A 27,652-nucleotide genomic window follows, 5' to 3' on the forward strand; every position below is an offset into this window, starting at 1 on the left:
TATATGTATCAATGTATATACATATATATATTTTGCCTTAATGACCAGGGGCTCTGGCCCCAATGGTCGATAGGCAAAAAAAAAAAAAAAAAAAAAATCACGAGCAACAAAGTATGGATTTAAGTTTGACGATTATAAAATAAGTACATGGTAGTTCCAAGTTGTGTTGACGACCAGTTATGGTATGGCAATGTTTATGACAATTTCATTAAAGTTTTATATTCATTATCGAAGAATGTGTAAGGCAAGAAGGGTAAGCTACATATTTTATATTTCACGTATATATATATATATATATATATATATATATATATATATATATATATATATATAAGCTACATATTTTATTTTCCACTTATATATATATATATATATATATACACACACACACACGTCGGTATAAACGTTCATCAGTTGGTATTGGGGGCGTGATCCTAAAAAGGTAAATCCCCACTGTCTTCAGTCACCCGGTAGCCTATCATCCGAATTACCTTCAGCGCTACAAATACCACCACTGTCACCACCACCAGTAGGCAACCAGAATCACTGACAGCCACTGCTACCACCAAAACCATATCCAGCACCACAACCACTATCACAGCAACCATAACCAACACCACAGCTACCACAACTATCACAACCAACACCACAACCATCACAACCAACACCACAACCACTATCACAGCAACCATGACCAACACCACAGCCACCACAACCAATGCCACAACCATCACAACCAACACCACAGCCACCACAACCAACACTACAACCACCACAACTAACATCAAAGCCTCCACAACCAACACCACAGCCATCACAACCAACACCACAGCCATCACAACCAACACCACAACCACCACAGCTATAAGCAGTCATAAGTAACACCAAATCCATGACCAGCATCACAACAACCACTATCGATACCATAACCACCATTACAACCACCACTACCACCAATATCATAACCACTACGACGAATACCGTATCCAACACCACAACCATCACTACCAATAATACCATAACCAACACCACAACCACCACTACCGCTAATATCATCCATCACAACCACCACTACCAGGATCGAATCCCGACTGGGGGAGGGAACAGTTTAAGGATTTGAATGTCATAAAAAGCAGACTTTCTTGATCTACCAGATGACCTGCCGACATGTCATAAAAATACCCCCGCTAATACCAATACACCAGTCCTGTATGAAACAGCCCTAGCATGTATTCAATATGGATGGTGGGTGTTAGTGCCGAAGTGGTGACATATGGAGGTATAGGAGGACTACTGGGCCTTGGGATAGGTCACTGCCCCCAAGAAATAGGCCCAGAAGCCTTTGCCCAGAGTAGGCCCCGAAGTCGGACACGTAAAATATAAAGAAATATATATATATATATATATATATATATATATATATATATATATATATATATATATATATATATATATATATATATATATATATAACCACTACCACACCCACCACTGCCACTATCATGTACCACTACCACAAATATCAAGGTTGGAAAATAATCGATGATTAAAAAAAAAAAAAAAAGGTTCTGTAAAATTTAAATCGGATTTTTATTATTTAAATCGATTTTTTTTTCACTCTAATGAAGAAATTTTCTTGTACTAAACCTTTGCCAGTGTTACGGGAAACCATATTTTGGTATCACACTTATTACCCTAGAGAAGCTATACAACTAGAAAAGACCTGATGCATTAGAGGCTTTCCTAAGTGCGCGTCCACAAGTGTGCTCAAACATATGTTGGCAATACGGCTGGGAACATGTTCGGGAACATGTATGCAGCAGTATTTGGACAGATGTATGCGAACATATTTCAGTGCAGTTTCGAACACTGGCAGCAGAGGTGATGGGATAAGTGCATCCATACCAGGCAGCTGAGACTTCATCATGATGTTGCCAACGTGATCTGGACACTGCTCTTCCCTACATGTTTGCAGTGTGTTCGTTACTGTGTTGCTTACATGTTGCCAACACTTGTCTGAGCACACGTGTGGACGCGCCTAATTGGAGCACTTGACTTATTGAGGTTACTCACGCTGCTGACAGTGTAGAGACTCAGAGTTGAGCTCATATGTCAACGTTGAACATAATCACATTTATTGTTATTATCAACAGGAGCATTCTTTCCTGTGTTTAACTTTTGAATATTTGCCTTGTAACAGAAAGCAATGGTTCACTGGTGCCTGACTTGATACAGGATATGTACAAGAAGATTACAGGACAGGCAGACTTGATGCATCTGTACAATACACATCGATCACATTCTCTGCCATTACCACAACCACCATCATATTAACTACCGCTACCACAACCACCACGACATCAACTACCACTAACACAACCCCCACCACATCAACTACCACCACCACAACTACCATCATAGTAACTACCACTACCACAACTATCACCACATCAGCAACCACCACTACATCAACTACTCTACCACAACCATCACCAAATCAGCTACCACTACCACAACCACAACCACATCAGCTACCACTAACACAACCGCGCACCGCATCAACTGCCACCACCACAACTACCATCATATTAACTACCACTACCACCACTACCATCACAGCAACTACCACTACAACCACCACCACCACATCAACTACTACTACCACCACCACCACCACCACATCAACTACCACTACCACAACCACCATCACATCAGCTACCACTACCACAACCACCCCCACATCAGCTACCATTACCACAACCACCAACACATCAACTACCAGTACCACAACCACCACCACATCAATTACCACTACCACAACCGCCATCACATCAACTACTTCTACCACAGTCACCACCACATCAACTACCACAACCAGCATTACTCAACCACCACAACCCCCCTCCCCAAAACGTAAACTTTACCACATAGGCACTGCACGAGTACATAGAGGATATGAGTTTTCCGTCACTAATTTATGCATGTGTGTGTGTGTGTGTGTGTGTGTGTGTGTGTGTGTGTGTGTGTGTGTGTGTGTGTGTGTGTGTGTGTGTGTGTGTGTGTGTGTGTGTGTGTGTGTGTGTGCATATCCTACATGAAAGTAGATCTGGATATGACGATGATGATGATGATCACGATGATGTTTTTTTTATAGAAATTAGTGTGCATTTGCATACTTGGGGTTTCGTTCTCTCGGGATTTATGTTGGAAAGATCATATGACCTCGCTTGTAAAGTCTGCTTCCAAGAGATTAGGGGTGCTAAGCTGACACCGTGCCTTCTTTACTCCTGTTCTTGCCTTCATACAGAAGTTATATTTGTTCCTGTGTAGAGTACAACTCTTGTGTGTGGGAGGGCTCCCCACACACAGCTCTTCTCAGTAATGTGGTGTCAGAGGCTTCTCGTCTCATTAACTCTCCTCTTACTGGTTGTCTTCAACCCCTGTCTCTTAGCCGCACCGTAGCATCATGCATCCTTATCTCCTTTTCTGCCGCTACTTCAGATTTTTTTAGTTACTGCTCCTCTGAACCGCTCGCTTGCATCCCTTCACCCATGCCTTCACCACTACGGCAGGCGTGTAGCACCCGTCTAGCAGCAAACTCTCATCTCTTTTCTGTTCATCTTTGTAATGCAAGAGTTAACCGTTACTCCCAGTCCTTCACGTGTGCTACAGGTCAGCCCTGGAATTGCCATCCTCTCCATTTCCTACTGCCTATGACGTCCAGTTCCTAAAATGCAATGTGTTCAGGCATCTCGAAATGAACGGATCTTGAATTTGGCTCTCTGTTATTTTGTTTTTGTTTTTTCGTGGAGGGAACAATCTTTCGGGTTTCTGGCCTTATGTTTCTTCTTTCTTGCATAAAAAATATATTGATGCATATATATACAAATTTTCTGAAGACATATTGAAATGAATAAATTATGTATAATTTTTCATTTTTTTACTACGAAATAGGGGATTGATTGATTGGGCGACTGACTACCACAGATACCACAGCCCCAACCACCATTACCAAATCTGTCAAAACTCCACCGGAAATGGCGGAGGTGAAGAGAGAGTACGTGCTGACTTATTCTACAAACCAGAAGTGCTTTGAGCCTGGACTCAACCCCAACCAAGTCACGCAGTTGTATTCCAAATGGTCCAAGAACTACAACCAGGTATCAGAGAGAGAGAGAGAGAGAGAGAGAGAGAGAGAGAGAGAGAGAGGAATTTAAAAAGTAATACAATAAATAACCTATAACAATACATCGTATCGTTCGTACCCTTTATAAAGGCTCCAACATGCATTCATGCGTTGGCCATGGTCACCTAATGGTGACTCTCCACGCTGCCCAATCTCTGGCAGCCTCCCTATTCAGTCCCTTATCTCTGAGGTCAGACTCTATGACCTTGTCCCGGGTCTTTTTCGGTCTGCCTCTTGCAACCCTACCACAGACGTTCACACTTCAGCACGGCACCAATACAATCCAGTCCCGTCCTTGGGTTCCCCCCCCCCCAGGCCTTGCTTTCAAGGACGCACGACACATCCATCTAACCATTGTCATTTCTGTACGTTTCAGCCTTCGAATATCCTCTTCGTTTAATGCCCAGGTCTCATTACCATAGCATTACACTCCCAACACATGCCATATACAAAGATCCCTTAGCGCGGAGGGAGAGTCCTCTCACTATCAGGAGGCAACAGCTCCCAGAACTTCCTCCAGCCACTCTTTACCCTAGCCACAGGACTAGCTCCAGCCCCACCTCCAGCACATAACATGGCCGCCAAATAAAAAAAAAAATAAATAAATAAATAAAAAATCCACACATTCAACAGACTCACTAGCATGATCAGTCCTTTCATGCCAGACAATCAACATGCTATCTCCGACACACTGACCGCACGAAATCAGCATTATATCGCAGTCTACCTCTCATACCACTACATTGCATATGCACCCCACTTATCACAAGTGCTACACAAGATGGAGTTACTTTCCGCACCCTTGTGGGAAACCGTACATGGCCACTCTCCGTCTGTTTTGACATTACCACCACAAACCCTTGATATCATCATTTTTGTTTTATCCGCAGTCACTCAAACTTTTGTGTCTCAATCCGCCTCTCCACTTCCCAAATCTTTCTTCCACCCCCCTTTCATTCTCTGCACATTCCCATGGGAATCCATTTCTGAAGTCACGTGAGAGAGCTTCAAGCACTTTAACAAACCATAAGGGGCTCAACACGACCTTTGATGCACACCAGCTTTGAAGGAAAACGTATCACTCAAATCTCCATTCACTCTTACCGGGGAGCGAGTACCCACATACATAACCATAACCACTCTAACCTGCCACTCCTCGATTCCATGCTTTATCACTGCTCACATCTCGAACTCCCTAGGGACTCTGTCAAGGGCCTTCTCCAAATCAACAAAAACAAAAATCCCGTTTCTTTCCTATACATTTTTTCCGAAGCTGGAGGATCAGTGGTCCCTTTGCCCATCATAAACCTAAACTGCATCTCATCAGTATTCACTCTTTCCCTAATCACACCTTCTAGGACTCTTTCCATTACATTCATTATCTGGCCCAAACGTTTTATGCCGCAACAATTTCCTCTTTCCAGGCCACCACCCTTCCCCCTGTACACATGCACAGTCACACTCTTCAGCCAGTCACCTGGGACCGCAGGCTCATATATAATCGTATTTATCAAACCAGCAACTAACCCACTACTATATCCCGTGAGGCCTTCAGCATTTCAGCAGTCAGCCCAGACACATCTGCCGCCTTCTTCTACAGCGTCCTGTCTATTGTCCTGCTCACAGTAGTAGCATCAATCAAAGGCCAAGGGCCAAACACTGGATCCTCCTCTAACTGACCTTCTTTGTCAAACTCCTCATTCAGCAACTGGTTATATTGCTCACCCCGGCGTCTTTAATATCCTCACTGTCCACCAATACCTTTCGCACATCATTCTACACACACTGCTCACCTATAGGATATCCGTGTTTTCCCTCCTCATCTGACTTGCCACCATAAAATAATCCCATATTATTCCTTCCAACGCTATTTAGGTTATCCAGTAAAAGTCCCTGAGACTCAGATTTTGCCTCGGTATACCTCCTTTCTAGTCCTACGCTTGGCAGCCAAGTAGGCTGCTAACCATCCCTATTCCATTCCAGAAGAAGCCTTCTTTTCTCCTTAACTGCGGCTTCTACACCCTCATCCCACAACCCTGTTACCTTATGTCTCGGAGGGATCCTTGTCTATCCATACGCCGAATCAGTAACTTTCAGGAAATCGTTCCTGAGAGCTGTGTACTGTTCATTTACACTTTTGTCAACTGCTTCCTGTTCAGCCACCACACGATTCATCTCGCAGTGGAAAGCATCCCTTACTGGTTGTTTTTTCAACTTCTATATTCTCATCATGCGTGCATAGGTCCTCTTCTTCATCACCCACTCCTTACGCACCGTGTCACATATCAATAATCTGTGTTGCTGCACACACTCTTCGCTCCCTGTAACTTTAACATCCCTCACCAACCTCCTATATCAGCCCTCCTGACCAGGAAATAGTCAGTCTGGCTACTATTTCCTCCAGACTCGTATGTAATCAGCCTAAATTTTATAAAAATAATGATATAAGGATGGCACGGCGCACAAAACCATAAGAAGTATGTTGATGCACTATACAGTAAGTACGTAACATGTAACCCTCCCCACATTTTTTCCCAGTAAATGTCATTATGGCGGAAATCATTAATCATTAGTGTTCTAAAACTGAAAAGCGCCATGATACTGGTATAACTAATACTCCACACAGTGTATAAAGGCATTTATATATATATATAATATATATATATATATATATATATATATATATATATATATATATGTGTGTGTGTGTGTGTGTGTGTGTGTGTGTGTGTGTGTGTGTGTGTGTGTGTGTGTGTGCGTGTGTGTGTGTGTGTGTGTGTGTGTGTGTGTGTGTGTGTGTGTGTGTGTGTGTGTGTGTGTGTGTGTGTGTGTGTGTGTGTGTGTTTGCAACTATCTTCCTATACTGTATTTACTGTGGTGGGAACAGTGTCTGTTAATGTACACGAAATACACGGATACAGTACGAGAGAGAGAGAGAGAGAGAGAGAGAGAGAGAGAGAGAGAGAGAGAGAGAGAGAACGCATTTATAAAATTATTTTACATCCACTCTCTCTCTCTCACACACACACACACACACACACACACACACACACACACACACACACACACACACACACACACACACACCACTCGCCGACTCTGTGGTAACGCTCTAGCGTGGCATCTGCTGAGACGAAGGTTCGCGCCTTCCTTGGGATGCAAAAAGTTTCACTGACGAAGCGGGTGGTTAATATCCCCCTAGAGCAAGGGGATGGGTGTGTTCTTGTGTGAAGGTCAAGGCTTTGCCCTTAGATCGGACTATATGAGCTCCCAGGTCTCTTCCGGGAGGGAAAAAAGCTGATGGTCACAACCATCACATGATCCTGACCTACCCGGTGAATTACACACACACACACACACACACACACACACACACACACACACACACACACACACCATCCTCCTCCCCTGCAGTTGATGGCCCCAGGAACGTACAACGGGCCTCTACAAGCCTCCGAGGAAGTTGGTGGGTTGGTGTCTCCGGAAAGCAGGTCCCGGGTTCGTGTCCTGGATGTGGCTGCAGGGACGGGCTTACTGGGAATGCATCTACACAGCATGGGGTTCACGTGAGTCTTGGTTGAAAAAAAGAATTATAGGTCTTTATTTAACATTTAATTATTATCAGGACCCACGTATTTTGGTTATATTTATCAGTCCCGCGAATAAGATTTTATTTATTTACTTTTTGGCAGCTCGTCCTATGTCTGATTTCTCTCCCTGAGCTGACTGGTCTCGAGGTGGCAAAAATTAAATGAACTCCACGTCATCGGGAGGAAGTGACAAATAATAGCCTTCTGGGATGTTTGTTCCTCGGTTAATCCCTTCAACCCGATTACGTATTTTATTATGTTCTCATTTTCTCCTGACGCTTTTATTCCTTACAGTTTTCGATCTGGAGGGGATAGATAAAGCCTTCATTAACCCTTTCAGTGCCAGAGGCCTGTTTTAAGCTGAATACAATCGTCAGCTGGTATCGAGAGTAAAATAAAGTCATCAGATTGAAGGGGTTAAGAATGCTTCCTAGCACCTCGTCCTTAGCAATTTATTTCTATAAATGATTCGTTGGTATTCTGTACATGTCATTTATGCAGTCTGTTTCTGAACTACGGCTGGTTTGTTTTCATCTGACAACTCAGTAGTAATAGTAGTAGTAGAGTAATCCCGGTCTGTCTGGCTGAGCAGACCCATCGACTACAGGCAAACAATCGCCCCTGCAGTGCTATCCCGTGCGGCGAACCAGCGTTCCCTTGCGGTGGACAGCGCCTCGCCACAGCAAGGAGCGGAAGAGAGTGGAAGTTAGGTCCCCAGATGGACGCCGCATTTGCGTCTCCATCTAGTTAAAAGGAACACCATCGCAGGCTCCACGTCAGCCCTTTATTTGATTCAGTAATTTCCACCCAGTGTTGTAAGTGGTTTCGTGGATTTCAGGAAACAATAAGGCTTGTCACTCAGTGTAGAGGTACCCTAGGAGAAGTAGCAGCACTACATAACTGAGTGAACGATGGTCGTCACCTACCACAGAACTGAGCCACTGTCACAGTTTTGAATTTTATAAAATCCGATGATTCTCTTGAGGTGGGAACGACTCTCCATGGTTACTAGTCTAACTTATCCTCCAGTCTGGCTACACCTGACCACCTACTAGGTTGAAAAAGGGGCAACGGACGCCTATCAAGTGAAAACAAGCCGACTATACCATGATTCAGACTCCATGATGCAAGGTGCGTAGAAAGTGTTGCATTCAGAATATACTGCAAACCATGCTGTATAACCCACCAAAATACAAACTTTACCGCTGTACGAGTAAATCTAATTTCTTAGATTTCTTAGCGCCTTTTGTGAGCGATTTATGCCGTTTACATATCTATTTTAGTGGTAGGTGGTGGCGACCATCATCCACTCACTTGATGTAGTGCTGCCTACTTCTTCCTTAGCCTTTATCATTCTTTTTCTGTGCTTGCCCTCCTCTCTTCCTATTTCTCCCACCATTTCTGTCACAACTTATTGCTTTTCTTTCCGTTACAGGTGGCTTTACATTGAGTGACAAGCCAAATGGTTTCCTGTAAGCCAAGAAACCATTTACAACGCTGGGTGGTAACCATATAACCAAACCATACGTGCTTCCTACGTGTCAAGTGGGTTGGTGGAGGGTTAGTGCCCCTCCCTGTAAAACAAATAACTCAGAGTAAAATGGCCACCTCGTACGGGATTATGGCGTATGGCAATAGATAGATAGATAGACATATCTATATCCCCTTGTACGTTACCGAAGGAAACCAGGTCGGTGCAAGAAAATGGATAGATAACATGAGAGAAAATATGGTGTCACACGCATAATAAGTCGCCAAGCGAAAGGCGTTACGAAACCTTCCCTGACAGCTCTTCTCCTCCGGCAGTAAAGTAGACGCCTTGGAGCCTGCTGAGGGTATGCTGACTGTGTTGAGGGACACGGGCGTATACTCCACCGCATATCAGGAGTTCTTGGGACATGGAAAGTCTACTATTCCAGATGGTAGGCGGGAAACACACACACACACACACACACACACACACACACACACACACACACACACACACACACACACACACACACACAGATTACAAAACAGATGATACTACAACTACTACTACTACTAATAATAATAATACTAATGATAGTAATAATAATAATAATAATAATAATAATAATATCAATAAATAAATCAATAAATAATAAAGCACAGACCAACTTTAATCAACCTATTAATGAAAAGTTTTTCAAATCAAGGACCAAACCTGGTACAAAAATATTAACCCCCCAAAATATATACAGTATATAACACCCGACTCTTTACTAAACCTAATCTAACATACCTGACTCCTAACACACCTATATCTAACATACCTGACTCCTAACACACCTATATCTAACATACCTGACTCCTAACACACCTATATCTAACATACCTGACTCCTAACACACCTATATCTAACATACCTGACTCCTAACACACCTATATCTAACATACCTGACTCCTAACACACCTATATCTAACATACCTGACTCCTAACACACCTATATCTAACATACCTGACTCCTAACACACCTATATCTAACATACCTGACTCCTAACACACCTATATCTAACACCCCTGACTCCTAACACACCTATATCTAACACACCTGACTCTTAACACACCTACAGTATATCTAACATACCTGACTCCTGACACCTATATCTAACACCCCTGACTCCTAACACACCTATATCTAACACACCTGACTCTTAACACACCTATATCTAACATACCTGACTCCTAACACCTATATCTAACATACCTGACTCCTAACTCATCTATATCTAACATATCTCACTCCAAACACACCTATATCTAACTTACCTGACTCCTACCACACCTATATCTAACATACCTAATTCCTAACACCTATATTTAACATACCTAATTCCTAACACACCTATTATCTAACATACTCACCCTAATCTTATGAACCTGATGCAGTTTTAATCCTGTTATATCTGAATCTGCTTGACATCACAGCAAACCTTCACCTTACAGTCAAATCCAGCTCGCCCTCACCATCAGTAGAAGTGAGCTTAGAATTACTAGGCTGATGTAAACTAGATCAAAGTCAGATTAGTCTAAGTGTCTTAAGTTTGTGATCCTAATTCAACCTTATTTAATTTTTACCCTATCATGTCCTACCCAACCCTGCCCTGCCATGCCCTACCCTACCCTGCCCTACCCTGCCCCACCCCACCCCATCCTACCCTACCCTACCCTACCCACCTTGCCAGGCACTTATGACATTGTGGCGAGCGTGGGTGGTATGGGTGAGGGCCACATGCCAGTCTCCAGCGTGGAAGACATGATCAGGATCACCAAGAAAGGTCAGTAGCAACTCCTTAAGTTAGGCAGGTCAGTAAGTCACGTTGATAAGGATTCACTCATCTATTCGCCCATGCCTCATCCAACCCAGTACTGCCCTTATAACACTGAACACGAAAAAACTTTTTGTAACTCTGCTACCACGTCGGATTTTCAAGATATGTACCGTACACTAATATACTATAGCAGTAACCGTGTGTCTGTGCGTGCTGTGTGTGTAGTTTGGGCAGCCGAAACTACACATCCAAATCGCACCAAAATTGGCACAGAAATCGCAAAAAAAATTCGCTGATGTGAAAAAACTTGGTCCCATCATGATTGAAAAACTTTTACTGTATTTAATGAGCGATCACATTTTGAAAAAAAAAAAAAAAAAAAAAAAAAAAAAAAAAACGCCGTTCCTGGCGCCCGGCATAGGATCTCCGTAGAAATTTTCGCCCACAGGTAGAACTACAGTAAAGTATTTCGGACTTGCGTTCGGACAACTTGGGTTCCATTCCCGAAGCTGCAAATAACACGATCAATTGGTTAGCTGCAAAAAATCCAAGTGACAATGTTACACTAGAACAGCACATAAACGCGAGAGCCCTCCGCAGGAGCAAGTGCAAGGAGGCCGAAGGGCCCACGAACACATGTGGATATTGTTTTTAGAGAGTTTCCGGCTGTATTGCCACGTTTTACTTACAACAACAGTGCTTGTTAATATAGCTCAGATATATTTAAACAACCAATTATTTATCCCGAAATGTATAATGTGTAGGATAAAAAAAGGAACGTAACTCTGTTACAGATACAGAAAATGTAATATAGCGCAGACACGGTTCAAAGTGTTCACAAGTGTTTGAGACGCTCGTGCGCCTGTGTGGAACTGATCTCTCGTTGTAAAAGTCAACAGCAATTACCTGTCATGAACTGGTCTTGGTTTCCGGTTTTACAAGCCAGCAGTAATTACCTGTTTTGTCTGTGTTAAACCGGTCTTGAACCTAAGTCTGTGACCGAAATATCTTGGGGAAACCTTTCGCCGTGTTTATCGTTTAACTTACCGAGGTTAGGTGAAAAGAAATGGGAATGTAAGAAGTGCATTTTAGAGACACCCTACTTCCCAATCGCTTGTAAGCCTACAGTGTGTTGTTCACTTACGCAGCAGAGGCTACTGTTCTGTTCCGTGGTTCCTAAGAAAATTTTGCGCGTACTCTTCTTTCCTTTTCAGGTGGCTTTATAACACCTTTTATTACAGTACTCTTCTTTCCTTTTCAGGTGGCTTTATATTAAGTGACAGGCCTAATGGTTTTCTGCAAGCCAAGAATCCATTTACAGCGCTGGGTGGTAACCATATAACCATCCCACACTTGTTCCCAATGTGTCAGCAAGTTGGTTGGCGGAGGGTTAGTGCCCCTCCCCTTAAAACCACTAACCCAGAGACAAAAAATAAAAAAATAAAAAAATAAAAAAATAACCCAGAGACAAACAGCCACCCCTGACGGGATTATGGTGTGTGGCTATATAGAGAGATTATTATTATTATTATTATTATTATTATTATTATTATTATTTATACTCGCAGTATAAATAATAATAATAATCTGGAGCCCAGTGAGAATGTCTACTCTGAGATTAGAATCAGTTTGTTTTTACTAACTTCCGAGGTATAGGAAGCCATAACCATCATGATTAAACTCAAAAATTTTCATAGTGCCGAGTTTTCATGTGAAGCGGTGGAAGGTAAGCTTTTTGAAGGTCTGCCAGTGATTTATAGGCTATTGCAGCATAACGATTGCTGTCATCTCGGTGCTCCTACAGGCCACTGAAGCTCACATTTTGTATTCCTCATCCTTAATCCTACGACCCGAGTTTAATTTTTAGATAACAACATATGATCTAGTCATGATCCGAGTCATTAATCCATTTCATAAGGAATCTTAAACGATACATATATAGTATTTAAAGTCTTTGGTATCAGTATAATAATCCAGTTACACCGGCTTGGCACTTAGAATTTTTATGAAAGTTGATCATATGCATAACGTAAAATCCTGACGTGCTAGGAAATTTCTGACCATTCAGAATCAGCATGCTAGATCACATGCTTTTACCCAAATAGCAAAATCTCGTGTATTTAGGAGCGTACGAGCCCAGGGATAAACTGATTTGTCAGCTCACTTAAATTAAGGATGAAAGTTACCTGCTCCTGTGTGGTACTATGTAAATTGAAGTGCATTTGCTGCCACTTAACTCAGTTGACCACCAGGCATCCATTTATTGATTATATGGTAACACCACTAGTAACACCACTGGTATATCGAGTGACTGGATGGTGGAAACCTCACTGGGTTGGGGGAGGGTAACAACGATTAAGGATTACAATGAAAAAATGAATTGCAGCAAGCATGAAAATAATTGTAATAATGTCGATAATTATGGAGCAGCCATATAATCTAAGCTTCTGTTACGGTACCTATTTAGGGTAGCACTTCAGATGACGGTGACGACAATGATGATAATGGTGATGAAGACATATTTTGCATTACGCTTGTATTTCCTCAGGTGGTGTGGTGGTGATTGTAATGCGACGCGAATATCTACACACAGTGGCTGAATACAAGGACCGATTTGAACCCTACCTCACCCTGCTGGAGAAGAGAGGCGTTTGGCAAAGAGTGAGTTGCGTGTAGGGACGATGCGTAAGGGTAAAGAAGGAGGTGGGCAGGGAGGTGATCAGAGATAGGTAAGAAAACAGAGGAAGGCGGGGAAGGAGGAGGGGGGATGTGTAAGGAGGAAAGTATGAGAGTGAGAGAGAGGTAGACAGGGGCATAGATATGGAGCCAATGAGAAAACACCAAGGAGGGAAGCAGGGAGGGAGATATGTAGGAAGGTAAGCTGGTAGACACAGAGAGCTAGGTAAGCAGTAATCCAGAACACAGGAAAGGAGGGAGAATGGGAGGCAGCTAAGAATGGAGAAGAGTAAACAGAGAAACTGATGCAGACAAGCAGAGAAGGACAGTATGGCAGGCTGCAGTTGACAGGGAGGTAAAGGGAGGAAGAGAAGGAAGCAAGGAAAGAAAAACATAGGGGAGAGCGGTGATGGTTCGCCATTTTTTTTAAATTTCCAAAAATTCAGGTTTAAGCAGTAGTGTCATCGTGTTTATTGTAAAATGTTGCCTCATCATTTGGGTCTTCAGCCTGATAATATCAAGCCCTTAGTTTTTTTTTTTTTTCAGTTTTAAGCTGTATATATATATATATATATATATATATATATATATATATATATATATATATATATATATATATACAGGTAAATGAGAATAAGAGTAAAATGATGAAGTGTAATATATATATATATATATATATATATATATATATATATATATATATATATATATATATATACACAGGTAAATGAGAATAAGAGTAAAATTATGAAGTGTACGAGGTTGGTAGATGGTAGGGGGATGAATATAGTTTTGAATGGCGAGTTGCTTGAGAAGGTAGAGTGTTTTAAATATCTACGGTCACATGTTGCTGTGGATGGAAGAATAGATGCAGAAGTGAAGTTTAGAATAAATGAAGTAGGAAACGTGCTGGGAGGAATGAAAAAAGTGTTTAGATGTCGTTCGCCTAGAATGGATGTAAAGAGAAGGCGGTATGAGGGTGTTGTGGTACCGACTGCATTATATGGGGCTGAAACATGGAATATGGCTGTAACAGAGAGGAAAAGTTTGAATGTAATGGAGATGAGGTGTCTGAGGAGTATGTGTGGAGTGACGCGTATGGATCGAGTGCGAAATGATGAAGTGCGAAGAAGAACCGGAGTTGTTCGGGAGATGGCTCGTAGAGTTGAGCAGAGGGTGTTGCGATGGTTTGGGCATATGGAGAGAATGGATAATGAGCGATTGGTGAAAAATATAACTAGATCTGATGTGAGAGGTGTAAGGCTGACAGGAAGACCACGAATAGGATGGATGGACAGTGTGAAGAGAGCGCTGGATGCGAGAGGGATGTCTGTTGAGCAAGGAAGAGTGGCTGTGCGTGACAGAAATAAATGGAGAGAAATTGTGAATGAATAAGTGATGACGCAGCCCTGAGGGAATATTCTCCCGCATTTGGTCTGATCAGCTAGTCAGGTCAGGTGCGGGTAAGGGGATGAATCTGTTATGATGCGGGAGGGGTAAACCAGCTCTGCTGTCGGGCCCTGCTGCGGATGTCACTGATTGCATTGCGCAGTTGACCCTTGTGCGGTGTGGTGCGGTGAGGATCTGTCCGTTCTCCCCTTTGGGGCTAAGATCCGAATGAATGTGTTTGAATGGATGAGTAAATGGGGAGTGTGTCGTCCTGTCTCAGCTACCTCCCTTTCCTTGGGGGAAGCAGCCTAGGTATATATATATATATATATATATATATATATATATATATATATATATATATATATATATATATATATATATATATATATATATATAGACATTTTCCTAAAGAATCCAAATGAACTTCATATTTAAAAAATATTTTAAAACTGAAATAAGGTTCACCAGAAATATGGATTATTAAATTAGCCTCTTTCTGCTTTAAATTAATGCATAATTAGCCCCATCTCTCTCTTTCTCTCTCTCTCTCTCTCAAATTTGACTCCATCCAAAATAATCTCTTCATAATTGTTCGAAAACATTTTGTTCAAAATCAAAATTATGGGTAACTGACTTAACCTCTTTGACTACTGTACTCTGTGTAAAATGGCCTCATCTCTCTCTCTCTCTGGAATATTGTCTTCACTTCTCACTTTCCAGGCCTCTATTTCAGATTGCAAAAGAAACATAATCTCTCGTTTTATCTATTTCCCAATTTCTGACTGACCGACTGACTTAATACTTTTTAACGCATATTGTAGCCAGGGATGGTTACTGACGAACCATTCCTCAACTGTCCGAATCATCCCGTATCTAAGTAATGGTGTGCGGCGGTATCTAGGGGGGGCGTTGCTTGGCCTGCCACATTTGGATGAGGTCTGTGTTGGTGCGGACGGAGTTGATGGGTAGACAGGAGAGAGCGTCGGTGTTTGTGTGCAGTTTCCCGGGTCGGTATGATATTTCAAAATCAAACTCCTCAAGCGCTTCTCTCCATTGAATTAATTGTGCGCTGTTGGTGTTGGATTGTCGCAGCCACTGGAGAGATTGATGGTCAGTGATGATGACTACATGGGTGCCTGAAATATATGACTGGAAATAGTCTAAAGGCCAAATGATGCCTAGGCACTCACGTTTAGTGGCAGTGTAATTTCTCTCAGCCTGGTTGAGGGTGCGACTGGCGCAGGCGATGATGTGTTCCTGCCCGTCCTGCACCTGGGCGAGTACAGCACCGATGGCAACCAGGGAAACGTCAGTGTATTGACGGAAAGGTAGGTTGTAGTTGGGGAAAGCGACAATCGGGGCTGAGATAAGTTTGTTTTTTAGGGTGTTAAAGGCTGCAACTCAGGTATCGGTCCAAACGAAAGGCTCGTCTTTACTTGTGAGATCGTGCTAGGGTTTGGCAATGTCGGCGAAACCTTTGACAAAACGCCGATAGTAAGAGGTCTGTCCGAGGAAAGGGTGCATTTCGTGGACGTCCTTAGGGACATGGAGGTCAGCGACGGCGCGCAATTTGTCGGGATCAGGGGAGATGCCCTTGGCTCCCATCACGTGTCCTAGGAAGGAGACGAATCTTTTGGCTAGGACACACTTTGAAGGTTTTAGTTTAAGTCCGGCCTGGCGTATTCGCGTAAACACCTGTTTGAGGCGGTGGAGGTGGTTGGCCCATGTTCGGCTTAACACATGACATCGTCCAGATACGCCAGGCAGATCTCCCACGTCAGGCCGTTAAGGACTGCATTAGACAAAGTACAAAGACGGGAGAACGTGGCTGGGGCATTGCAAAGTCCGAAAGGATGTTGAATTCATAATGTTTGCCGTTGCTGGTGGAGAAGGCTGTTTTCTGTTTGTTCTCTGGGTGGACGGGAACTTGCCAGTACCCTGACTGTAGGTCAAGGGTGGAAAACCGTGAAGGGCCGTGCAGTGGATCGAGGGAATCGTCTATTCTAGGTAGGGGAGTGGCGTCCTTGGTGGTGACATCATTGAGTTTACGGTAGTCAACAAAGAACTGCATGGTCCCATCCTTTTTTCTAACGAGTACGACGGGGGAGGACCAGGGGCTGGTGGAGGGGGAAATGACACCAGCATCTAGCATGTCCAGGACCTGCCAGTCTTCCTCTGCCCATTGCTTCGTCGTGAGGGTTGGCAGATGGGTGGTCCCGTGGTGTGAATTTCGTGGCTCAGGTAGATGGTGTGCCCGATGTCTGCTGGGCCAGAAGAGAAAAGGTCTTGGAAGTCCAGGAGGAGTTGCCAGAGGCTGTTTGCTTGGTGGGTGGAAAGGTGGTCAGGTAGAGTAGGTAGCGTGGTGGGAGAGGGGGAGGGTGTTTTACAAGGCTTAGCTTCCTCCATATCCCATACTACTAACCCTCGAGGGAGAGTGAGTGGTGTGGTGGCGAGATTGACGATTCATACTGCTCGGACGTGGGGGGGGGGAGGAATGTGGGAGATATTAAACACGATGAAAGGGCCCCGGATGGTAAGGTGGGTGGAAATAGTACGGAGGTACTGCTGGGCCTGTTTAACTTTAACCAAGCCTCGTGGTAGGGGAGAATGGTAACGGCGGAAGCAATGGTGGCAGGAAAAGTTGGAGGGGGAGGGAAGGTAGGAGAGGAAGAAGAAGAATGGAGGTGGGAACGAGTAGTGGTGGGTGACGTGAGGCGTGAGGGTGGAGGGGAGGTGCACATGCAGAGTGGTTGAGGGTGGGGAGGAAGGGGGGGGTGTGGGGTGGAGGTGTGCACAAGCTGCATGGGTGGTCAGAGGGGGGCTGGATGAAACTGGAGGCGGCGCTTGGGACAGTCGATGTTGGCATGGAGTTTCTGTAGGAGATCCAGCCCCAGGTAGCCGTCGTATGCACGACATATAGAATCGAAGACGATGAAGGGGTGTTTTGCAGCTACTTAATTGTTGGTGGGTTTCAGTCTGCAGGCCCCAGGCTTCCCCATGCATAGGCAGGAGGCCGTCCCCCGCGTCTACGAAGTTGGCTGAGATGGGGAGAAGGGGGCTGAAGGCGGAGCTGTGGCGGGAGTAAAAATGTGAGTAGAGGCAGGATCAGTCTGCTCCCGTGTCAACCAATGGTCTTGCCTTGATGCCATTCAGCCTCATTTTGTCGCAGACTGGGGGTCTGTATGTATGTGAAGTGGCCCCCACCACCGTGGGGAGGTGCGGGGTTGGCCCTAAAAATCCATCTGCTGTACTGTGCCTTCCTCGTCAGCCTGCACTTCCCCGAGGTCTGTATAAGAGAGAGGTGGAGCATCGTCTTCCGGTGCGTCGTCATCCAAGGATGACACCTCCCGGTGCCCCTGTGGGGCTACCCTGTGTCATGCGGCTTTCAGGTGCTTGCGTATATCATGCAATAGGCAGTGTGACTGCAGGCGGTAAATTCCCACGGGTTTATAGATATCAAGTTGGAGTTTTCTCTGGGATTGGGGGTCTCTTTGGAGGGTGTGCCCTGGGTATGGCAGGTGACGGCTCCGTAGTGGGTTGTGGCGGGGGAGTCTGTTGCTTTTGCGGAGCCGTCTTGTTTGTTTCCCTCCCCGACGCATACAGTGGCCGTCGTCGCGGTTCCACTCCTCCTTTTGCATGTCAGTGTGCGTACAGTGGCCATCACGCCGAGGCGGGCTCCATATGTGGCTGCAGCAGAAGGGCGTACAGTGACCGTCCCTTCCCCAGTACGTACAGTGGCCGTTGCTGCGGGTCTGCAGGGGGAAACAGCAGAAGGGCGTCCAGTAGCCATCCCTTCCCCGGTACGTACAGTGGCCGTTACCGCGGTGCTGCCTGGGACTGTATCTTGAGCAGTCCTACCTCGATCCTGACGAGGGCTGGTCCGGCCGAGTAGTCTCGCATTCCTGCGACATCGTGGTTGGTCCAGTTGAGAGGAAGAGGGACACAATCTTGGGGCGCACCTAAGCCCGTCTCGCTCTGGGCCAGCGTCTCGTTTACCTGGGCCACTGTGTTGTCCTCCTGGATTGGGGGTGGGGCTGCGGCTCCGTAGAGGGGTGGGGCCTGGGAGGTCCGGCGGTGGGAGCGCGCATTTTAACAGATTCACCAAAATAATGCATAATTCTCTGCTTTACACGTTCATGGAGGTAGAGCTTACGATACACACTCAAATTATAAAATAGAAGGCGCAAAAAAACATAAAATATTACCTGCATCGAAGAGTGTGGCATCTGTAGCTTGGAGGTTCCAGCAAACAAACTCTTACACCTATTCCGCTCGAGACCTCGCCGCCCTGTGGCCCTAGGTCCCACACCATTCTCAGTAAATGCACTGTCCGAAACATCACCGCTCTCCCATAATATTCTCAATCTGCAACATTTCAGACGATAGGCAAAAATGATTTTTTCAAACTTCTGTGTGCACTTTTAAAAGTATGGTAACTTCTTTCTTCATGCACAGGTTACGCAAAAGGTGACGAAAAATTACTTCTGCGAAAAGGACGGCATGATATTCTCCTACCGTGTCTTGTAAACAAATGGTGACGCCACGGTATGTATGACATCACAGATGAGGTGGCGGGAAATGATACAGTTCTCATATAATACGTTGCTATAACATTTTTAAATGAAGAAATAAATAATGCAGTATCATTAAACCTCATTAAGATATTTTAGTTTGATGGTTAAAAAAAAAAAAAAGGTAATTCCTTGAATCAGGTATCTCTCAGACGATTTCATGGTGTCGTACTGAAGGGATTAATGAAAACTACATCAAACTCCACCTGAGTGTCACCTCAGCCAAAGATAAAAGCCTCTGAAAGTTGCAGGAATGGGGACAATGGCTGAAGACGTGTGGCACGCCCCACCACTTTCTTTTGTTGTATTACCATTCTTTACTTTACCTTTTACAATATTTCAGTTCAATTCAGCCCAGTCTTGGGTTCCTACTCCTCAAAAAGGGGTCATTTTAGATAAGCTCTTTTCGTTTTAAAGTGTTGAGTGGAAATATTTAATAAATAGCAGTCCGAACTGTCTTTTTTTTAATTTCCTGCAACACAGCCAAATCTGCAGTCCTCTGTATCCAAAACGTAAATTACTTGGGTCATATTACAAGTACCTTTTGCAGGTTTCGTAACTTCCTGAACGATTTATTCAGCACATCATGGCTCATTATCCTCTTATATGTTACTGATGCACCCAAACCATGAAAATAAAAATCACAATGCAAGTGGCACTACAAAATCTCCCACACTAATATGACACTGACCTAGGCCCGTATATTCTTCGAATATAAGGGGGTTCCTTTACACCTCATCCTAACCTATTAATTTTACTTTTACACTTACACTTCTTTACCCTTTTCCTGGTTGTGTAAATATTTCCAGTATCACAATACCACCATACTCTGCATAAAATAATGTACAAGAGGATAAAAACCAGAACGATCCAAATATTAATTGCTATGGAAGAGATGCTAAGGAACGTTAACCAATGAGAATACTGGCTCCTAGTTTCCTTTTGCAAAGTAACATTGGAGACTTCGTAACATCTCCTAACTGATTTATTTTGTACACTATAACCTAACATTCTTTCTTATGCTGTTTGTATCGTCTTGACTCAACATAGTCTATCAATACCATACAATGAAATACTACCGTGTAATGTGCAAGAATAAATCACTGACTATGAGATGTTAAGAAACAGTCACTCAAAGACCCCATGTCAGTAGCTCCTCAAGTTATGGGCGGTTCGTGGAGAGATGGCAGTCATATTTTTACACAATGGTGGGGAGACGAGGGGAAGAGGAGGCAGGAGAGAAGGGAGGAGTTGACACAGGACAAAGGCCTTTTGGCACTAAGATAGAAAAAGGGACTGGCAGAAAGGGAAAAGATGGTGGATTTTGATGGTGAAATGGTTTTGAAATTGGTTTTAGCATTGAAATGGTTTTAGTGCTGAAATGATTTTGATGCTGAAATGGTTTTGGTGTTGAAATGATTTTGAAGCTGACAGTATTTTCTAATGGGAATTTAATTCCATGAATAAAACACAGACTTCATATAAAATTCATTTATGTAGGAATACACATGAAATGGGAGGACTACAGATCACCGACAGACAGACAGACAAGGGAGACCAAAGGAAGCCATCACTGAGATGCAGAACACAGTGTGGCATCAACCTTGTTTAATTTCACCCACATTCTGAGACCGATGCATTCCAGCTGTAAGCCACAAAATTCAAACACATGCCAGATTTGGTAAAATCGCGACAAGTGACTAATAAAGTACTTTGATCGATCCTTTGATAAGTGCTTATTTGTCCTGTACTAATGAAAAACAATACCTGATTCAATATTCATCATCCAAAATCTTTCACCCTCCCTCTCTCATTACCCTCTGAGGACAAGGTTGATCCCTCAGCTAATTAAATGTACCTGGCAGAAGCCATAACAAAACCATGAAGTGCCCCATCTGTCCTTTAGGGGTTTACTTTTACACACTGTACCTACACGCTTGTTTGTGTGGTAAAAGAATCGTCTTCCATCAACTGCATCAAAAATGTAAAAAATACAAAAAATAAATAAATAAATAAATAAATAAAAAATGAACATATTGTTAATATGGTAATGATAAACACAGAAGAGACCAAGGTTGGTTTGAAGTACAGTACCTCTCCACTGCATTTAAGGCAAATCAGGCAATCCATTTAACATATTAGGTGAACTTTTGAATACTGTGTAACCTGTAATTTAGTCAGTCTGAAAAGAGCTACAGTACAATTATTTATGAATCACATGATGCTTAATACAACAAAATGAATACAATGAATACCACACTAAGCACTGTTTTGTGGCTTATATCTCATGTGCCACAGTCTCAGAACACAGCTGTATGTCTCGTTCAATCACTCTGATTGGCTACCTTGATGGGCATGATACCCCACCGGCAACTATCACAATTTGTTCCCTACATTTGCAGGCCCTGGGTCTGATGTAACTCCTTCACTCTGATGACATTTCATTAGTTTTTTTTTCCTTGATACCTCATAATAATATTAATTAACTTAGGAAAGATTTCTCATGATGAGTAAATGAAAGCTATATCTCACTCCTCCACTTCAAAACCTTTCATAAGTTTAATGAAATTTGTTTGGTGGTGAGAGAATAGGACACAAAAGATATTATCAGAGTGAAGGGATTTACACTGATGAAAAGATGACAAACAAAGCATTTTTAAGACCCTGGTAAAACATGAAGGTCCAAAACACTGAGTTCAAATACAAAAATGAAAAGATGAGTTCCGATTTTAGAAAACACAATGATAATCTGAATGTCTGATAACTTGACTTCAGAAACTGTCACAATAACACCTGGTAATCTTAAAGTCTGATAACTTTTGAAAGTTTAACAGAAAGATAACCAACTTATGCTTCTGGTACTATGATAAAAATATGATCGAATGATTATGGTCAGATACACCTGATCATTTATTGTAGTTTAGGAAGATGATTCGTTTGGACACCTGTTTTTCCACCGTGGCCAGCTAAAGCACCATAGTAAAGTACCAGGGATTTATCTGTGTCATAGGACACACATAACTTTGGGAAGATAGATACCTAGTAGTATGAAAAGCATGACAACTCTGCCAGTGTGCATTATGTCCACCAAATGACCATGCATTGTGCCAAGCTTTTTCACAATTCTCAGACCATTTTCCATTTCTTCGTTTGGGTACTGTATACCAATTGTATCCCTCTCTGAAATTCTATTCAGCTCATTCATTTTTTAAATTATGATTATTTTTCCCAGGGAATTAGCTAACAAAAGTTCATATTATTGATGTATTTTTTCTATGATGTACTTTTCCAAGGCATAATCTAGTTTATGAAAATTAAAATATGTTATGTTTTTTAATGCACTGGCCATGCATGCATGTATATGCCTTTCTCCACCTGCTGATGGCAATTAACAGTGACATTGGGAGCCATGCAGCTCCAGTACCACAAGATGTCACCAACAAGTAACCTGGGGCTTACCCTTACTGTCACCAGCCCTACATAAGGGACATTTGAATTTGGAGTTTTCCTTCTCCTTGGCAAACTGCCATCCAAGGCTAATGGGTCCAGCCTATCCTAGGGAACAGATTGTAGCTATGTAGAAGAGATATGTATAAGCAGTAATCTTATCCCTGACACTGCCTGTGCTAATATGATTGAATCCTTAACCTGGGAGTGTTATGCAAGGTCAGCTACTGTGCCTCTGACCTCACACCCCTCCCATAGCAGTAACTCTCACAGACAATGGTAACCATCACTCACCTACCAACTATGGATGTATTTTTCTTGGGTCTACTACAGCTTACACAACTGATGGATGATTTTTCTGATGCTTAATCAATGGAAGGGATATTCAAACATATGGCTCAAAATGGCAGAACTGCCCTACTTCTTTTACTACAGAGTGTCTATGGGAAGGCCTCCAGGAACATACTGGTGTACAACCCAACCATCTGTACACAATGCTAACAAGAGAACCATTACCACAGTGTTGTACATTTCACAGATGTGCACATGGAGGAATATAAATGTTCAAATGGCTCCTAGGATATTGTCTTGTTTAAGTTTTCACCATAAATACAGTAATACCCCTTTATTCCCATCTAATAACCAGCACTTCATTATCTCATCCATGGCTCTTCTCAAATCGTAACTAATAATTTGGGTGTCATTTGTATACAATTTTTGCAATTAAGACTTGTCTATATTACCATAAAACAAAGTATTATCTCAAATTACTCTTACCAAAAAATAATAATAATAAAAAAAAAAAAAAAATACCACTGACTAATCACAGCCAGCTATATTACAAAATTGTTTAGATAATCCGGTTATTCCATCATTCCAACAGTCGATCAGCTCAATCAGTGATGATATAAAGGCGTATTACTGTAAACACCATTGCGGTATCCAAGTCCCCGTGTACTTCAAGCTTGGCTCACATATGAATGGCCATAGTCAGATACCTTGTTTTGGGGACCAATGATAGGGGTAAGTACGGTACAAAAAAAGGTCATACTCTCATCAGTTAAGAAGGCTCACTAGCACTTCTTCCTTACCAGTTTATTTCTTCACACAGCCCATGAATATTGTCTTCAGCATTAAATATCCAATGTTGGTAATGAAAAGACTTTAATACCATGCAAAGGCATAACACGGCGTAATATGCGAATTAATCACTAAGGAAGAGGTGCTATGCCTCCTACCCCCATGAAAATACAGTCCAAAGAATACCCAGCATCCATTACCAAAACTGCTCCATGCAACTTGACTAACCTTAATGCTGAGGATATGGTTAGGTTATGAGCTCCGACTGGACTTCCAAACCATGGCAGGAAGCAGTGTAAATGTCTAAGTTACCAACAATTTCTTGTTCTATGCGGCTGCTAGCCTGCTAATATAGCAGGCAGAGTGATACTCTCAATCATCTCAATTAGAGAATCAGCTCTATACGATTCTCTTTGTCTGCTCTACTCAAACCTAATTATCTTATATTCACTTTTTTTCTATTTGTCTGTACACATGACCCTATGTACATGTGGATCCAAGGCTCATGAGATTTACTCGCCACTTTTTTTAACTGCTCCCGTATTCCAAGAACCTGACCAAAAATCCTGTGATTCAAATCAGCCACCCACTTCCTAAGATGACATACATTACTGCATGCACAAACAATCACTCTGGTTCCTTCGCTATTTTCATCTTGCAAAAGCATGGGACAACCAAAGCAGCCTCCAAAATGGTTATCCCCCAAATTCTCCATCTAGCACTCACAATTCTGTTCCTAAACCATCTTGGTGCATTTTTTTACTGATCTTTACCATTATATGTAGCTTTTCTTTATCATACAATGTATGTAAGGTGCTTAAAACTGATATCAGACGGGTGCAATGGCTCAAAGGAGGATCTTACAGACTGTTCATGCCACCCAATGTTACTAACTCCCTTACCCACAAATTCAGAACCAGTTTTAACTGCTGCTCATGGTACCCTTGCAAATCGAAGGGTCAAGTGCACATCTATCATCAGTTGCTAAATCCCTAAAGTTCATAAAAAATAATGATAATAATAATAATAAAAATAATACTAGTAACAATAATAAAAACTAAAGCTTAAAAGAAAAAAAAAAATCCTTTCCGAATAATATACAATAATAACAAAACCATAGATGTAGCACATAACTCTGCCTAAAATCTACTGAATCTAGAACCCTGCAACTGACAGAACAAAAACTATCCATCCTCAAACTGAAGACTTAAACTATGCTTGTGGAATTTTTCATAAACTGCTTGCATGGTAGAGAAAACTGAAACTCTCAAGAGACCAGCAGTATCAAAGAAGTGGCCCACAAAAATGCACAGCAAAGGTTGTAAAACAGTGGACAGATCCAAATAGGAAACTGAACAGCAACAAAACACCCAACAAAATGCTAACAATCAGTAAATGTCTAACAGATAGTCATATGCCAACATTCATATTCCATTTTTCACTCCCTTTTTATCACGAACATTAATATGGATATAGTACAGTACAGTATGCCTGATGCCTTTGCTTGGCAAAGAATAAAAACATGTAATAAAAATCTGAGGATGCTTACCCTCAAACACCCACATAACCATCTGTAAGCTATCCAATGAACTGAAATAAAAGTTAAGTTCATTATCACCTTCAGAACACAATATCTTATTTTAAAATTCTACCTGTGTGTGTAAACGTATGTGCATAAATGGTCAATTACTATACTGTATAGTAAATAATGTCTCTGTACATGAACAGCACCTAAATACTGTACAACTTAATGATTCCTGGTGTCAGAACCTTGTGGCTGAATGAAACTTGCTTCCCTCTCCTTAAAATCTCTCTCATTCTGATATCTGAACAGAAAATTATATTTGTAGTGATAACAAGTGACCTATCAATATCTGGAACAAGTCTACTGCTTGATCTAAACTGTCAATACTGTTAATTAAAATATCTGTATTAAGAGTCTGAACATTCCCACCAGTTGAATCAGTGCTGAGGTCTGCATGTATCCTAAAAGGGTAATAAGAGATAATACAGTACAGAAAAGTGTGTGACAGACAGGTGTTTGGAAGAAATGGATAATAATACTGTACAGTAAGGTGTGTGAGAGAAAGACCAATGGAAGAAGTGGCAGACCAAGACCATGATGAAGGGACAAAGTGGAGGAGAATGTTTGGGGGACGTAAAAAGAGACTCCCCTACACTCCTAATGGGGAAGTAACAGATTGGTAGATGGATGATGAATATAAATGAAATGATACTGGACAGAGAAAAGGAATAAGGAAAATTTGGAAAGTTAAAGGTAAGTGACAAATACTTGAAGGAGAGGTGATTATTCAATAAGAGACATGCCACAAGGTCCTTCTGATAAGCTAACCTCTTTAGGATGAGGTATCCAGCAAGAGGTCGACAGAATATATATAAACAGACAGAACATATAGTACAGTAATGTAAATTTAGGCCAACATAATGTGACACACAATCAATCATTTTCCATATAAAGTAAAGTGGCTGCCTCATGATGGCAGAAATGACCAACGCACCCTACTACAAGGTCTCTGGCTCTTGGGATATGGGTGGTCCATAAACAACTGTGCTCAATAACAAGAAGTGAACACTGCCCAAACAAAGCAGGAGATGGGTACGTAGCAAAATGTACACAGATTAAACCCTTCAATTAGGTGAAGTACCTGTACTGTTGTTTTTTTCTTGTTACTTCCAGACAATTTTACCAATCTTAGAAGTGACCTTTCATAGTGAATGGATCAGTGAAAGCTTTATCTAACTCTACTAGTATAAAAAGTCTTCCCTAAACTGAGTAAAATCATCCAAGAATGAAATACAAAATACTTCACCAGACTGGACATATTAAATGAACAATTATTAACAGTCTGCTAAACCCTCACAGCACAACTTATTTTACAGGCACAATACAGAAAACCCTTCAGCCCAAACTCCTTATCATTAGAATTCTTTTGATCTTACAAGATATGGCCCAAACCTATTACCTCATATGGTTGTAGTGTTCATTAACCCCCTTCACTCTGGTGATGTATTTTCCATTATACTGTTACTACTTCTAGCCTATCTTATATAGCTTACCAGAGCCTTTTCAAAATGGAAGGATTATATGCAGCTTTCATTAACCTTTTCACAATTAGATGGTCTCCATAAACTGAATTAAATCACATAGTGGTGTCAAAAATACTGCTCCTACTTCAGGACGATTTTATTTTGCTCAAGAGTGCCTTTCTGAGCTGGAGGGGGTTGGCTGTAGCTTTCACTGACTTCTTAACGGGTAGATGGACTCCCTAAGCTAAATAAACTTGCCGAGTAGTAGGAAGAATAAAATAAAAAGTCTGTTGCTGGATTTTGGCAGTTAAAGAGATGGTTGAGGAACACAATGATAAGCTTAGTGCACAGGTCATAAAAACACACCA

The 27,652-nt window shown here is 42.2% G+C and overlaps 1 protein-coding gene across 1 annotated transcript; it reads left to right on the forward strand.

Annotated features, from left to right (window-relative positions):
• The first annotated feature begins 4,037 nt into the window (after positions 1-4,037).
• On the forward strand, positions 4,038-19,665 carry LOC145410406 (methyltransferase-like protein 27). The gene is made up of 6 exons (XM_080280559.1): positions 4,038-4,160; positions 7,601-7,752; positions 9,583-9,698; positions 10,984-11,076; positions 13,619-13,731; positions 19,594-19,665. The coding sequence occupies exons 1-6, from the start codon at positions 4,038-4,040 to the stop codon at positions 19,663-19,665; spliced, it is 669 nt and encodes a 222-aa protein (XP_080136685.1).
• Positions 19,666-27,652: the final 7,987 nt, after the last annotated feature.

Source organism: Coenobita brevimanus, chromosome 85, assembly GCF_032717465.1.
Source record: "Coenobita brevimanus isolate Jiangsu-jjx chromosome 85, ASM3271746v2, whole genome shotgun sequence".
In the NCBI taxonomy this organism is placed as follows: Eukaryota; Metazoa; Arthropoda; class Malacostraca; order Decapoda; family Coenobitidae; genus Coenobita; species Coenobita brevimanus.

Coding starts and splice junctions, on each gene's coding strand:
- LOC145410406 (XM_080280559.1), top strand. CDS start 4,038: ATGGCGGAGGTGAAGAGAGAGTACGTGCTGACTTATTCTACAAACCAG. Junction 9,699..10,983: donor AAAGTCTACTATTCCAGATG/GTAGGCGGGAAA, acceptor CCACCTTGCCAG/GCACTTATGACATTGTGGCG. Junction 13,732..19,593: donor AGAGAGGCGTTTGGCAAAGA/GTGAGTTGCGTG, acceptor CTTCATGCACAG/GTTACGCAAAAGGTGACGAA.